The 16955-nt window shown below is 39.0% G+C and overlaps 1 protein-coding gene across 3 annotated transcripts in view; it reads right to left on the reverse strand.

Annotated features, from left to right (window-relative positions):
* SLC10A7 (solute carrier family 10 member 7) overlaps positions 1–16955 on the reverse strand; it is a 251845-nt gene that overhangs the window by 43073 nt on the left and 191817 nt on the right. For all 3 annotated transcript variants that reach the window (XM_065877675.1, XM_065877676.1, XM_065877674.1), the window contains 3 exons: positions 16084–16167; positions 6163–6328; positions 4973–5024 (listed from right to left, as the gene is read on the reverse strand). In XM_065877675.1, coding sequence (XP_065733747.1) covers positions 4973–5024; positions 6163–6328; positions 16084–16167 — 302 coding nt within the window. The remainder of the gene's footprint in view (positions 1–4972; positions 5025–6162; positions 6329–16083; positions 16168–16955) is intronic.

Genomic DNA, 16955 nt, shown 5'->3' on the forward strand with positions numbered 1-16955 from the left:
TGTGGCTTTTTTTTTTTTTATAACAGAACATGGTTTAAAAATCTTTACCTGGGCTTCTCATCTTCTTTTTTTTGAAATTTTATTTCATTTTTTTTATACAGCAGTTTCTTAGTTATCTATTTTATACATGTTAGTGTATATATGTCAATCCCAATCTCCCAGTTCATCCCATCACCTCCCCCCCAACCCTGCTTTCCCCCCTTGGTGTCCATACGTTTGTTCTCTACATCTGTGTTTCTATTTCTGCTTTGCAAACCGCTTCATCTGTACCATTTTTCTAGATTCTATATATATGCGTTAATATACAATATTTGTTTTTCTCTTTCTGACTTACTTCCCTCTGTATGACAGTCTCTAGGTCCATCCATGTCTCTACAAATGACCCAATTTCATTCCTTTTTATGGTTGAGTAATATTCCACTGTATATATGTACCACATCTTCTTTAACCATTCATCAGTCGATGGGCATTTAGGTTGCTTCCATGACCTGGCTATTGTAATTAGTGCTGCAATGAACATTGGGCTGCATGTGTCTTTTTGAATTATGGTTTTCTCTGGGTATATGCCAGTATTGGGATTGCTGGATCATATGGTAATTCTATTTTTAGTTTTTTGAGGAACCTGCATACCGTTCTCCGTAGTGGCTGTGTCAATTTACATTCCCACCAACAGTGCAAGAGGGTTCCCTTTTCTCCACACCCTCTCCAGCATTTGTTGTTTGTAGATTTTCTGATGATGCCCATTCTAACTGGTGTGAGGTGATACCTCATTGTAATTTTGATTTGCATTTCTGTAATAGTTAGTGATGTTGAGCAGCTTTTCCTGTGCCTCTTGGCCATCTGTATGTCTTCTTTGGAGAAGACCTTCTTAGGTCTTCTGCCCATTTTTTGATTGTTTGCTTGTTTTTTTAATATTGAGCTGCATGAGCTGTTTACATATTTTGGAGATTAATCCTTTGTTGATTTGTTTGCAAATATTTTCTCCCATTCTGAGGGTTGTCTTTTCATCTTGTTTATAGTTTCCTTTGCTGTGCAGAAGCTTTTAAGTTTCATTAGGTCCCATTTTTGTCTTTACTTGTTTTAGGAGACCCTGTCTATCACCAGCTGTGTGGCACTAAACAAGTTACCCAGAGCTCTGGCTTAGTTGGCCCATCTCTGAAATGGCTAGGAGACTTCCCAGGAATAACAATGCTCCTCTTCTCTCCTTCCCTCCCTTTCTCCCTCTCCTGCCCTCCAGGTCACCCTCCTTCCCTCCCAGGACTATGGCCTGAGGCTGAATGAGACATCTGGTTGAAAATGTACTGATAAGGGCTAAAGCACCTAATGCAAATATTTATATTTGTTTTCTTCCTTTTCCTTTTATTAATAGTTTCTTTTGTCACTCTAGGGATACTCTAGGTTTCTATTACTCTAGTTATCAATCTACCAAACTATCTTGTATATACTTTTTTAAAAGGCTCCCAATTACTGCTTTATTTTTCTAAGCTTTTTCAACTTTTTTATTCTACCTTTGAAGCTTCTGAAAGTTGCAGAAAGCTTAGGTCACTATGGACAGTGGACTCTTGGTTTGATGAATCAACTCCCCATTCCTAGCAACTGTGACAGAGAAATGTCCAAAAGAATATATTGCAAAACTAGAAATGCTAATTCTCTCTCTTCCATAATTAGTTTTTGAAATAACATACGCTACTGTGATATAGCAAATATTTTACAGTAGCTAACATTTCTTGAGCACTTACTATATACTAGGTATTATGCTGAGGGCTTTATGTGCGTATTATTTAATTCTCCAAATGACCCTATGAAATAGGTACTACTACTATCTCCATTTTATCAATGAGGAAACTGACAAAAGTTACAAAGTTATTAAACAGGATTGAAACTTAAGTCTGTCTGACTCCAGAGTTGGAATTTTTAACCCTGATGCTCTTCTGTGGACAGATAAATGAGAACACAGAATAACAACTCTCAAATGTATTTTAAATATTCAAAGTAGAAGAGGCTCCCCTGCCAGACACAATGACATGCTACACAATGGTAACATGTCAGGTCTGTAAACCTAAGAAATATTAACCAGGTAAACAAGTGTTGCAGGGAAGTTGAATTTTCTAGGCTGGGTCTCTCCTGGTTTATGCTAAACTTCCACCATCAGAGGTCAGTGGCATGCTGTACAAAAAAAGACAGACTGATTTCTATGTTGAGATTTTTGTCTCCGGATATCTGGATTGGTTTTAGCTTTACTGAATTGGCAAGTAAAAGAAAAGAAAAAACCCACCACAGGCCAATTTCACTAATTTTAAGAAGGAAGGAACAAAAAGTAGGAAAAGAAAACTCAGAGAATAAACCAATGGGTCCTAGTTCTAACTCTTGGTATCTTTGACTAATTTGTGTGTGTGTGTGAACTTGGAGAATCCAATTATATGCTCTCTACAAATTCCCCAACCAAAACGAGGATTGTGAACATTAAAAGTAACTGAAGTAGTTTAGTGCAGTGGGAAAAGCACGGGTAAATTCTTTTGGAAATGTCAAATGGAGATGAATTTCAGTTCTAAGTGCAGTATTTGCCATCTGATTTTGGGTAAGTTACTAAACTACTAAAATCTGATTTTAGGCAAGTCCCTAAACTACTCTAAGTGTGGGTCATCACCTGCAAAATAGCAACAAAAATGCATAGTAAGCTAGTCTTTTGCTGTCAGACTTACACAAAATAACGTATGCACAATCCCTAGCACAGTGCCTGGCACAGAGTAGGGTTCAATAAATGTTGGTATTTTTCATTCCTCCAATAAAATCCTCAAGTGTTATGGGGTCTTCCAGCATGAAAACAGAATGTGAAAATCATAAATTTTGTCTAATTGAAACATCTCCAAATTTTAATGGCATATTTTGGGGCTACACAACCACTACCCAGGAGCACGATTACAGCTACTCCATATTCTGTTGTTTACCAAAGAACAGGCATGTCTGGCAGTGGGCCAAGCAAGTTCAAGACACGACAGAACTTTAGTGAAGGCAGAATAAGGCAGAATAGAAGGGCCTCAAAACCACAAGGCTTTGTGAAAGTCCAGCCTACTCCATGCTGACAATTCTCACTTAGAATTCAACTAGTTGTGATACTCCCCTCCCCCAGCCCTCCTTCAGCAATCCCAGCAGTGGCTGTTCTGTGCTTTTCAAGGAATTTTTCAGTCACTGACAGTCTGATACGATAGGATGACTGGGTCTGAGGATTACTTCGGCCACAAGGACCAGCAAACAAACAGCCAGCTGAAGGCAAACATCTTTTCGAAGGTGACCTAACAAGCCATTTACAAAAAGAACTTTAAAATAGCTCCTACTCTCAGACTTACCCAATTAAGTCACATTTTCTCTGTGACTTAATGGCTCCAGGCTCTACTCTTACTTCATAAATCACAACCACAAGCCTGGGAAAATGCTTCAAATTACACCAATCAATAAATTTTTATTGACTGTTTACAACTGGCCTCGTGCTATAGCAAGTGCTCTAAGAGCCAAGTGCCTAATGTGAGGCCTGAGCCATCCACGCTCTGACGCTATTTCAGGCCCCATAAACAACGCAGGCCCCTTCCCTTGTGGCAGCTCATTGCCAGCACCTGGCATTCAAGGCCCTCACAATCTGGCCCAAACTTACTTTTCCAGTTACTATTATTATTTTTAACTTTCCTCTACTCCTATTGTTCCACCAGGTCATTGTGTGTGTGTGTGTGTGTTTGCATGTCTACATTTGCTTTACTATTTCTTCTTCCAAGAACTCCCTCTTTGCATCTGTGTTTGCTGAATAATTAGCTATTCTTTATGACTCATGTCAAATCCCATCTCCTCCATGGAGTCTTGTTCTACCACTCTCTTTGGGAGTGCCTTCTTCTTTGAATTGACTCCAGGTTGTGTTACTGTCACACTAAGAGAACACTCAGTTACCAATGCATATATCTAGTCTATAAACTCATACGGGATCAAAATCATTATTTGTGGTATTCACTGTGGTAACTTTCTCCTACCGAAGGCTTAAGTCATATCTGTTGAATGTATAATACTGGTGGAAGAAGTGAGGCTTTAAGAACAGGAAAGATGAACTAGGACATGGAGACGAATTTTGACATGGGGTCAGCCTAAGCAAGGGACAGAAATGAGAATGCTTGAGGTTCTTCCAGGGAACAGCAATGATTTTTACCTCAACCTAAAGCTTAGGTAGTGTGAATGCTAGTAGTGGTTCACTTAGCCCCCCAAAATGAACCTGATTCTGCAGGCACTGGCTGACCATTGAAGGTCTCTGAACAGGAGACCTATTATCAGGACTCTGAGTTATTGGAAGCAGTATGAAATACACAAGAAAAGTTCAGTCTGGAAATGAAGAATAACGGTAAGACATGCATGGCAACAGTCTAGGGAGAAAGAGGCAGCGAGAGCCTGAATTAGGGAAGAGACTTGGAAAGCACCGAGGTAGGATCAAGACATTGAAAAAATAATAATGTGAAGGATTCCAGTCTGAGTAACTCCGTGGATGGTAGTTCCATTAAAAAATATGAGAGAAAGAGGAAGTACTGGGGGAAAAGATTAATTCCATTTTGAATATTTTGAGTTTAGTGCAGTGGAAAAAGCACGGGTGAGTGTGAGGTCTTGTTAAGACAGTCAGGTGAAGATATCCAAATGGTAAGTGACGAGCAGTGCCAGAGCTCCAGAAAACAGTGCAGTGGAAGCTCTAGGCTTCATCCGCAGGAAGCTGAGAGCTGGAGCCAGCAGAACAGAGGAGGCCGCCTCCGCACAAAATGTGAATAATGAAACGCGGGCCAAGAACAGATCCTTTGGTAACTTCTACAACTTGAAGGCGGCAGGAGCAAGATACGACAGTCGGGAGACAGGAGACCCAGTAGAAGAATGTAGGGGCCTGGAAGCCAAGTAAAGAGCATGATTCGTCAATTAGGAAATTAACAACAAGAGATACCAGATCACTTACCTCGTTGAAAAGATGAATGTTAAAAGCATAAAACTCAGCTGAATGGAACAGACTGAAGAAAAAACAAAAAGATTAAATCTAAATTAGCACTGTAAAATCAGTATCTGTAACATACTTACTGGTATGCTTCGTTTAATCTGAAACTTATGGGAATTCAAATAGAAAAATAAACAAACGGATAAGTGAAACACACACACACTGCTAAACTGACAGAATCATTTAAACTAGTGGGACTCAACTTGTTCTTTTTATTTTATTTTTTCCATGCCTGGCAGCATGCGGGATCTTAGTTCTCCAACCAGGGATCGAACCCGGGCCCCCTGCAGTGAAAGTGCACATGGGCCCCCGGCAGTGGAAGCGTAGAGTCTTAACCACTGGACTACCAGGGAAGTCCCTCAACTTGTTCTTAGTGAAGATATCCTCAGATATAACCTATGATATTTGCTACTCGGGGTAACTCTAAGACCCTCTTTGATTTAAAGTTTGGTTATTTGTTCAATTTCGGAAGAGCTGGTTTGTACTATGAATAATAGCAAATAGCATAAATGTGGTAGCATATAACATATATTTTGGAATGACTCATGTTGATTTTAATAAGAAAACATTCTTTGATATTATAATTACCAAAGTAGTCTTTGGTATTACTGGGTAAATAGAACAAAAGGTTTTGGACTCTAGCAGTTACTTGCATTTTATAGCCTGCTGCTTCTTAAAATGAAACGATATTACTTTGGGTATATTTTAATAGAAAACATTATGTAAATAGTCACATTTGAACCAATGCAGCCAATCACTATACTTAGAAAACGACAGTACCATAGATTATAAATCCTACTTTTAATTCACAATAAAGGGTAAGATTAGCTTCAAGTTACAATAAAATAAATTGGCAAAAAAGTGCTCAATCTAGCATTTGAATTTGACAGATATTATGGCTTCTTTCATCTGGCATCAACTATTGTAAATCAGGCATAAAAAACAAAGGAGATCATGTCATAAGTGCATAACTGATGTCTTTCTAAAGAACAGATGCATACGATAAAGTCACCGAGTCCATACGTGCAACACAAAAGGAAGTATTCTTTTCTAAGCAAATGAATATTGGCAATGAATTTAGGGACCACAGATGACTTGGCTTTGCTAGTGAGGAGGCCGAGGAGATAGCAAGGGTATCCCACCTTCCAACTTACTTATGAACAGTATGAGAATAAGACTGAATCTATCCAGGTCGATATCTGGGTTCGAGAACGTGTCACAGAAGGTTGTGTAGATTATCACGAGGAGCACGCTGCTGCTGACAGCACCAAAAGGAGGCTTCTTTCTTTCAAGCCAGTCCTTGATGTACCTTCGGACAATCTGAAACACAGAGACCAACAGTTTGCCTCTTTTCAGAAGTGGACGCAGTTGAATTGGGCATTGCAAAGTGATTCTGACAGCAGAAAGACATAAAGGAAAGAGAATAATTTGGAGGATGGCCATAGGGGATTTCAAAGCTTCCCTGCCACACCACTCTTCTCCTGGGGAATTTAACATTTGTAGTGCAACTTCCACCGGTGTCCATGAGGACAGTATATTTTCCACTGCATTCAAATCCATCCTTAATCATGCCAAATGCTCTTTGCTAGCTGTCACTGAGACAGGCCCATTAAGCCTCCCCAAAGTTTATCTCTTCTGCTGATCCTAATGGATGTGTGTAATTATCACAGTCCCCTTTGCCTCGATGGACAATTCCAAGTGCAACTTTGGGAATCTTAACAGTCTGACATCTTCAAGAATTTCAAGACAGTAGATAATCGAAAATGATCCATGGAACATATTAATATTTAAAATGCTAGCAATGCACCAGAAGTTTTTAATTAAATTATAACTCATGCTTGAAAAGCAAAAGTGCATGTGTTGTGGGAGTTTAAATAATTCAGACTCTGAATACCTAGAGTTTTTGTGAATCCAAAGGCCATTTGCATGCTTTTAGAATTCCAGAATTAACACTTAAAAATGAATAAACCTGTCCTAACTTTCCTACAAAAGGATGAGTGAAATATGAAGTTATATGGCAATCCTCTCATATTTTAAAATCAAGTCAGATATTTCAAATCAGGACAGCCTGAACATTGGCGATAACTTTAAGTCTGGATATGAAAGTGAACCACTCTATTTAAAACCTTTGGCTTTTGGAAGAAGCTGAACAAACCCGATAATGAAGACTAGAGTTGAGAGACATTAAGTTCTGAGTCACTCATTATCCTGCATAATTGAACATGAGATTTCACAACAGGCTGAATTACCATGATCCATTAGCAATAATGAGGTCAGGGAACTTCTCCTGACAAGGCTGATGGGGTTCTGTCATCTTCCACTCTGTCACTAAAAAGGCTTAATTCGCAATGAGGCATGCCTTCACAGATACTCAAGAATAAATAAACGACTCTCCAGAGAACCTGTGAACAAACGGCTATTGGATCGATCTCCTCCGATCTCAAGTGCTCAGTAAGTAAAACAAGTGTTGAAAAAGGGTGTCCTGGCAGAAAGCTGACCAGTTGGTATGAAGTATAGGTGCAGCACCTTAAAGGTTGGGTGGGGCGGGAGGAGAACGAGGGTTTTATAGAGAGAGATAAATAGTGGTTAAATATTTTGAAAAAGTAGATCTTGTAATTAAAGTTACAGGTGAATTTATAAAAAAATCATGTTTTGTTTTTGCACAGTGATCCGAAACCACAGTAACTTATCTAGTGTTCATTTCTTTCTTTAAAGTTTAAATGTAGTGAGGTAGAGAGAAATAAGAGTAGTTCTGTCACATAGTATTATGGACTGACGTATCAGCACACAAATTTTGGTGCCTGAGGGACCCAGATAGTCCCATGTTCGGATATGTCACCATGGGGGTAGCTGCATAATAGAAGGCTACAGAGACTTCACTTAAAAGGTTATTTCGGGCTTCCCTGGTGGCGCAGTGGTTGAGAGTCCGCCTGCCGATGCAGGGGACACGGGTTCATGCCCCGGTCCGGGAAGATCCCACATGCCGTGGAGCGGCTGGGCCCGTGAGCCATGGCCACTGAGCCGTTGCGTCCGGAGCCTGTGGTCCACAATGGGAGAGGCCACAACAGTGAGAGGCCCGCGTACCACCAAAAAAAAAAAAAAAAAAAAAAAGATCATTTCATAATCTGTTGTTTCTGGTAGCATAAAGCTGGTAATTGGTCCAATTCAGTGCAACCCAACTTCTTTAGGAAATAAAATAAATGGAAATTACACAGAGTTATTGAAATTAATACTGTCCTCCAATTTTGTTTTGATATATAATGGTTAAAAACACAGAAGTCCTCTCTTTGCAATAGGTTATAGAATGTATGATCCCAATTCCAAAAGTATTGGGTTGGCAAAAAGTACCTTCGGTTTCTAAGTAAAAATAAAAGACATAGTTTTCATTTTCAAAGAACTTAATCGAAAAACATATTCACCCTTTTGTTCCACTACTTTCTGTCATCTTTCAGGTAACTTCATAATTCCATCTTCCCAAAATGTTTTATCTTTTTGAGCAAAGGACTGTTCCAGGTGTCTTCTACAGTCTTCCAGGAAATTGACATTTTTTCCATTAAGAGAATTTTGTAAAGACAGAAATAAATGGAAATCTGAAGGTGCAATGTCTGGTGAATACGACAGTTGAATCAGAACTTCCCAGCCAAGCTGTAACAGTTTTTGCCTGGTCATCAAAGAAACATGTGGTCTTGCATTATCCTTGTTGGAGGATTATGCATTTTCTGTTGACTAATTCTGGATGCTTTTCATCAAGTGCTGCTTTCAGTTGGTCTAACTGGGAGCAGTACTTGTTGGAATTAATCGCTCAGTTTTCCAGAAGGAGCTCATAATAGAGGACTCCCTTCCAATCCCACCATATACACAACATCACCTTCTTTGATTGAATACCGGCCTTTGGTGTGCTTGGTGGTGGTTCATTTCGCTTGCCCCATGATCTCTTCCGTTCCACATTATTGTACAGTATCCACTTTTCATCGCCCTTCACGATTTGTTTCAAAAACAGAATGTTTTCATTACGTTTCAGTAGAGAACTGCATGCGGAAATATGGTCAAGCAGGTTTTTGTCGCTTAACTTATGTTGAACACAAACATCAAAGCGATGGACATAACCAAGCTGGTGCAAATGATTTTCAGTGCTTGATTTGGATATTTTGAGTATGTCGGCTATCTCCCACGTGGTATAACATTGATTGTTCTCAATTAATATCTCGACTTGATCGCTATCAACTTCAACTGGTGTACCTGACCATGGGGCATCGTCCAGCGAGAAATCTCCAGCGCGAAACTTCGCAGACCACTTTTGACATGCTCGGTCAGTCACAGCACCTTCTCCATACGCTGCACAAATCTTTCTTTGTGTTTCAATTGCATTTTTACCTTTCTTGAAATAATAAAGCATAATATGCTGAAAATGTTGCTTTTTCTCTTCCATCTTCAATATTAAAATGGCTACACAAAAGTTCACCGATTTTGATGTCTTTTTTTTTAAATGCACGCTGATATGACAGCTGTCACATACAATCTAACAAAATTGTTTTGAATGAAGTTAAAGACAACTAAGTGCTACTAGAGCCATCTTACAGAAAAAACCGAATGAACCTTTTGGCCCACCCAATAAAAGCGTCTTCTTCCACTACCATCGAGCCCTCTGACAAAATAAACAAATAAATATGAATGAGGTGTAACTCGAAAGTCAAAGCCATTTTAAAAACCAAGACAAATCTGTAATCATCAGTCAACTTTATAAGCTGTGATTTGACTTAGTCAACCTTATTACCTCTTTCTTCATTACAAAGTACTCAAAGCCTCATAGTATATTAGGATTCTTTCAACAGGCAAGAAACACAGGCTCCAAATCCTGCATCCTCCTAGCCAAAATGACTTTCTTCTAAACTCTAGCTCACAGAAACGCAAGCATTCAAAATTAAATGACTTTTTTGCTTTTCCCTGTGGAGAGAGAAGGGGAAAAAAATCCTCCTCAGGAAACTTTTTATTTTATTGTCTCACCTTCTACATTTTCATTTTCTTTTTCTAAAATTAAGCACAAGGAAAGGTTAAAGGGAAACTAAAATTCGAACCCCTGTACTTCTAATAAGCTAAGTGACATGTCAATTACTGCATGACCTCCAAGCTGAACCCCTGGAAAAATAACACATCTTAGGTGAAGAAGGTTGATATGCAGAAGTAAGTGAGAAGTGTAACAGCCATCATTTTGTTTTCTTCATTTTCTTTTTCGGGGCATCTTCTTATGTTTTTCTTTCTACTCTGTCTCTATACTTATAAATTGATTTTTGAGTGGGGATATACAATGGATAATTTTTCATGTTAAGTCTGAATTTTAAAATTTCTTCAGTTGGCTTCAATTTTTTTAAGATTATTTTTTTCATTTGTTTTTATTTAAAAACACTTTTTAAACTTTAATACAATTTTTAAAGGTTGCTTTCCGTCTACAGTTATTACAAAATATTGACTCTATTCCCCGTATTATACGATACATCCTTGAGCCCATCTTACACCCAGCAGCTTGCACCTCCCCCTCCTCCTCCCCTATATTACCCCTCCCCCCCCACTGGTAACCACTTGTTTGTTGTCTATATCTGTGAGTCTGCTTCTTTCTTGTTATCTTCAATTTTTATCCCCATTCCACTGAATCCATACATTTTCATAAGCTGCTTTGTTTCTTCATTAATATTCTGTTGAAATGTATAGTAAGGGATATGATATCAAATCCAATTATGTAACGCTTATTAAATATTGAGTAGATTCAAAATAATATCTGTACACTTTCTAAAAAAGTAGAAACAATAATAATAGATGAATACAAGAAGCACCCGTCATCTACTGCACTTTTCAAAAATTCTTTCCCCCTATTATTTACTTCCATTCTCAAGAGCGAGGTCGTGCAGGTATTATCCTGCCCAGTTTACAGCTGTAAACAAGGGCATAGAGACCCCAAACAGCTTGAATAAATGTTAAAAAGCTATTCAGGTGGATGAGCAGGACTCTGACCTCTATTTCCTGAGGGAATAATAGCGTAGAGGTTCAAGGTACAGACTTTGGAGCTTCTTACTTTGTCATCTTGGGCAAATTCCTTAACTTCCCTATGCCTCATCTCTAAAATGGATATAATAGTAGTTGTAGTGAGGACTAAGAAATTAAATAAATATAAAATGCTTTAGAACCAGGGACCGTACGCGGTAAACGATGGCCCTTCTTATTTCCAAGTCCCAGTTTGGTGCTGTTTCTCTCAGAACACTGTTCAGCAACACGTCCCAATGCATAATGTGAAAGTCACTGTTCTCTCAAAGCAATTCAAGCGAAGCAATGAAAACCGTTCATAACTAATTTTATAAATGCAAAATTTTACTAGCATTAATAACATTAACTGCAGATTTAGCTGGGTATTATTTAATACAAAAAGCCAATCTCAAACTGTGAAACAAATCACTAATGAAAGACTAGAGAATGCATAAATGATAAATAATTTTTTTTTTTTTTACTATTAATTTATTGAAAGAAAAGTGGGGTTTAGCGTGCTGTTTTAAAAAATAGTTTTCAAAGGTGCTGGAAATTCAATTTCATTAACATTTATTCACAAATCTCTCAAATTTAATGCATAAAGTAAGTATGTGTCACAAGCACTTAGATATATTGAAGGCTTTATCGGAAGAGAAGAAATATTACAATAACAGACATTTTGCCTCTTTCTAGAATTGACAGAAGCAACGATCTCCCAACCATCTATTGAAAGACTAATCTTATCTCACAGAGTCACAGCATCTTCAAGCTGGAAGATATACTCCTCATCCTACAGATGAGGTAAGTGAGGCCTAGAAGTCGTGTGTATAGCCAAGCAGTGGCAAAGACCAAACTGGACCTCACATCACATCACAGTCAGTCAATAATGATTTCAACCCCAAAGAGGTACTGTTTGGAGAAAACACACACAAAAAAAGAAAATAAAATCCACTCTCAGAAATATAAATAAAAAATGGAATGATGAAGTTTTATCATCATTAAAAGATTATGGAAAATATTTTCAACTCACCCTTCCTGGTCTTTTTCTTCTCCCTCTAGTTCCCATTGTTTATTTAAAAGGTAACAATAAAATCTCATTTAAAGATGCATATAAAAGTCTATAGAGATGTTTATTTTCACAATGTGGCACTGCAACTATAATGTGGTTACAGTGGAGAAATGAGGCTACGTTGCCAGGAATCTAATCCCTCTGAAGTAAATAGTACACTGAGCATTTCTAATGAGGGCTTCCAAGATTGCATCACAAAAGTCAGGTCTGTCAATCAATTACAAATGAGCAGAGATAAAAGAGCGGACGAGGTCCCTGGTCTCATGGAGCTCATGTTTGAGGAGATAAATAAAAAGCAAAACAACAAATAAATGAGAAGCAGATAATGATCCATACCAAATAGAGGTTTAAACTGGATAATACATGAGTGATTGAGTGGGTAGCCTCTGGAGGAAGGGCGAGGAAAGGTCTTTCTGAGGAGGTGACAGGTGAGAGGGTGCTCCAAACAGAAGTACCAGCCAGTGCAAAGGTTCTAAGGCAGCATCAAGGCTGGCTGCTTTCAGAAAACAGAAGCAAAGTCCGTGAGATCCAAGGGTAATGGGCAAGTGGGAGAGTGTTAGGGGAAGAAAAAGGGACTTGAAAATAGAGGACAGGGTGAAATCATCCTGTGAGGAAGCAGAGTAAGATATCTGCAAAGTACTGAATGACATTTTAAATTTGGGGTCATGAATTTAAAACAAGATGAGAACCAATCATATGTTTCTCTCTAGTGAAGCTGGAGACCTAGGGAAAATGGCTGCTGGGGGTACTGAGGGGATAGGTTCAAAGTTTTCTTCAGCCAATGTTTTTATACAGTTTACACCCAACTACTGAGTATGCTATTAAATATACTTATGATAGAGTTTCTGCTTCCTGGAAGCTCACGGGTACCTTACTGTCTCTCCTGAGAAATACGACGGTGAAGTATGATGGGAGAACTGGAGTTTACTCTAGGCCCAGAGAGTCAGAGCACATCAGAGGGCATCTCTGTCTTGAGTCTTTAGAAATGAAGAGAAGTTTGCTGGCAGAAACGATGGCAACAACGAGATAAAAGGCATGGAGCCGTGAAGGGGCACGGTCGGGTGAGGGGGTAGTGGGCACACCACATGGCAGAAGAGGAGCCTGTGTGAAGGGGATGGTGGGAGGGGACAGGCTGGGGTCAAACTGTGAGGGGCTTTGTGGGCCACACGAGGAGTGGGCAACAGGGAACCGTGAGGGAAGTTTCTAAGGAGAGGAATAACATAATCTGGTTTGTTTTTTAGGACTACCCTGGAGTGGTGAACACATTAGATGGGGACTGGAAGAGGTTCCCAGCAGAGAGACAGGGTTGGGAGGTGCAGTAATTTAAACAAGAGATGGTGACGGTGTGGCACCCTCTCTGGCATGCACGAGGCTGCAGATGCCAGAGCTGGAAGATTCTGGAGGCAGAAATGGTGACATTTAGTGCCTGCCTGGATGTGAGGGAGTAAGGACGTTAGGCGGCAGGGTGGCTTCTAGGGGGAGAGACCAGGGGTGTGACTGTTAATTCCCAAGACTAGAATATAAGAGGTAGATGCAAACACATCTACCTTGTAAGTGGTTGCAAACATAAAGGTTTCCTCTTTGCAAAAAGCCACGAGGGTACTTTGGTACTAGAGAACTTTTTAAAAACCAGCCCTCTTGCTTTTTGACTACCTTTACTGCTTTATAATTTACTGTAATACTTTACTACTGGGCACGCAAGCTATCTAACAATTCATTATTCTCTCTGGATAAATAGTCTTAATTACATAAATAATATAACACTATATATTTAAAAAATCCATTGAATAGTGTAGACAAAAATTTTTTGTCCATATAATTGAAGACAAACATTTATTATTAAGAGAGATTGTTTCTGAGATCCACTAAGAGAAGAATGTGTGAGCCCCGAGTTGTTATATGGAATTAATTTCAGAACCAAGAGAATAAGCATGGGTTTAAACTAATACTGTCCAGAGCTGAGCAGGGCAGGTAGGTTCCTCTATAAGACACAGCATTTCCCTAAGTGATCGCAGACCTCTCACGCATTCACTCCCTCTCTCCCTCACCCAACACGTATTTATTGGGTGCCTATGTAATGGCAAACAAAGCAAATGTGGTTCCTGTACTCATAAAGCTTACCGTCTAATGAGGGAGACCAACTGTTAACAAGCAAACAAAAGATAAGTATATATTGTGACAAGGGCCAAGAAAGGACTCAAACAAGGTACCACAATAAAGAGTAAAAGGGAAACATACTTCAGGTAGGTGGTCCAAAGAAGGTATGAATTAAAGAGCCCAATGAGCAATGAGTTGCAGTGGGAGGCTGGGTAGAAAGACATTCTAAACAGAAAAATTAAGCAGCAATTGAGAAAAAGCCAAGGCTAGAGTTTAGGAAATGGGCAAAGAGTTAGAGAGGTAGACGCCGTAAGATTTATTCCGAATACCTGTTATGTGAGCAGCACTGTGGGAATGTTTTCTCAAGGATATCCTGTATTTAATTAAATGGTATTCTCTGAGTGCTTTTAAACCCTCCCCCTTTACTGTAAGTTTAGATCCCTTCCTAAAACTAAAATTAAAAGAAAAAAATAGCGCATGTATAGTGGATGCTGTGCTGTGCCCCCCAGACCCATCTCTTCAGTAATGAGATGCTTATTCCCATATCTGCAGGGCATGTTGATTGACTGAAAGATCTCAGTCGACTTCCTCTTTGGGAACTGCTGCTAAGAGAGCAGACTCACCCAAGGACATACCGCGGAGGGGCAAGGAAGCCAGCATCTGATGACTGCTCAGCACAAGAGGAGAGAAACCGGGCACGCGTGTCTTAGGCAGGACAACTCTGAGGGGGTGGTCCAGCCTGAGGCTGTGGCCCCTTCATCCCTGTCCTACTTGTCCCACTCTCCCAAGTGTTGATCCCAAGGGTTCTCCCCCATTCAGCTTCCTGCATGGAAACCTCTGTCTCAGAGTTGATTTCCCAGAAAACCTAAGACAGCATGTAAATATTACATGTCTATACACACACCATTTTTTATTGTTAGTGCCTCAAAGAGTTGCTTCCTGTTTCGTATCTACAGGGAATTTGAAAATGATGATGAAACTATAGAGCACTTACCTGTATCAGGTTCTATGAGGACAAAAACTTTACATGCATCATATTTCATTTGACGCTCACAACAACCCTTCAAGATAGGTCCCATTATTACACAGCTTGATAAATTATGAACCTGGAGCTAAGGAGATTAAACGACTTGCCCAAGGTCACACAGCAAATAAAAGGCAGAACTAAGAGCTAGAGTCTAGTTACTCTAAACCCAACATCTGTGCTCTTCGCCATCCTAATGTACTCTTTTTCTAAGACTCACTCACTTTAGCAGTACGTTAAACTCTGTACGCTGTTTCTGTGGCTACCTATGATGAAAACAACGACGCCTTGTTTTTGAATCTTATGCTCATAACTGAATTATATGCTCATCATCAGCCTGTTATAAGAAGTTCGGAATTTCTTCTGCGACTCTAATTCAGTAAGAATGATAAGGGAAACTAAACTTTCTAAGGTCTAATTTTAAGAGCTAATAGAATTAAATGTTTATTTTATCAACTACAGGGTCACAAATATGATCACTGCTATCGGAGGAGCCTAAGAAGAAGCCAGTCAAATGCAGATGGTTGTCCCCCAAATGGTCATAATTGCTGAGACCGTATCAGAAATCAAGGTAATGATCTGCTAGACATTTCCAAGCTAGCTACATAGCTACAAAGAAGGGAAGATAAATTTTAAACATCAAGATTGTGTGCTGGTGTCCCTATATATAGCTATCTGTAAAGCAGATTGATGTTAATTAAAAAAATAAAAAGATGAGACCTTTGTGGCTGAGGAAACCTTCTGTTGGACAGTCTTAGATTTTCATTTAACCATCTCTTCCTCTATCTTTTCTCTCGATTGTCCTGACATTACATAAGAATTCACAATTTGATCTATAAAGAAAAGAGCAGAGAGAACTGGAGACCTTACCTGTCCAATAATGAGGGGAACCACGACAGTCATAAAAAGCTGAGAAAAAATAGATGTAAAAGGCACAGAAGAGGAGGAGTGAAGCTGTAAAACAAGAATACGAGGAGTTAGAATCACTTTAAATCCGTTCTCAATACCGCTGTAGTTTAATATATAATTTTTATTGGGAGACTAAGATTGAAGAAAAATAACTATTGTTTTGCAATTAAATTTCTTCTTATTAAATACATTTCTGAATTGTAAAGCCATTCTGTGTTCATACTGTCTGTTCTCATATGGCATATTTCACCTGTAATCACAGTTTACGTGATTTCTATTTCACCCGTCTGCAGATACCTAAAACAAACAAGTGTGTCTCATTATTTTATTAACGAGATAATATTTGTATTTGTGTAAATGAAATAGTTTCTAACTTTCCTACTCCTCGAAAACAAAGGCAATGATTCTCATATCCTTTAAAATTCATTCTTAAACAAAATCTTGGAAATGGGAAATCCTGAAATAGAACTTATTTTCAACTGAAAATTTCAATATACCGCTCCTAAATTTGTATGTCTTAACGTTGCTCAGAATTCCCGTTTTGACTCTGTCCTCAGTTTTTGATTCTTTCTTTGCTAATGATTGCAGTCTCAGCTTCATAAAGATGCCAGCAGCACCAGGCAGTGTTTCTCTGTGAACACATCAACACTCACATTAACCTCAACTACCAAGACCTGCTGTCTTCCTATTAACTTTCTGAAGTTTTTTTCAAAATCTCCTTTCTGGACAAACAGTAGCCTGTTTCACAGTTGTTTATCCCTTTCATGAGTCCCTTCTGCAAACAGGTTCTCCCAAGTGACGATCCCTCCTGGCCCTTGGAAGTTACTTTCACC

Source organism: Phocoena phocoena, chromosome 5, assembly GCF_963924675.1.
Source record: "Phocoena phocoena chromosome 5, mPhoPho1.1, whole genome shotgun sequence".
Classification (NCBI taxonomy): Eukaryota; Metazoa; Chordata; class Mammalia; order Artiodactyla; family Phocoenidae; genus Phocoena; species Phocoena phocoena.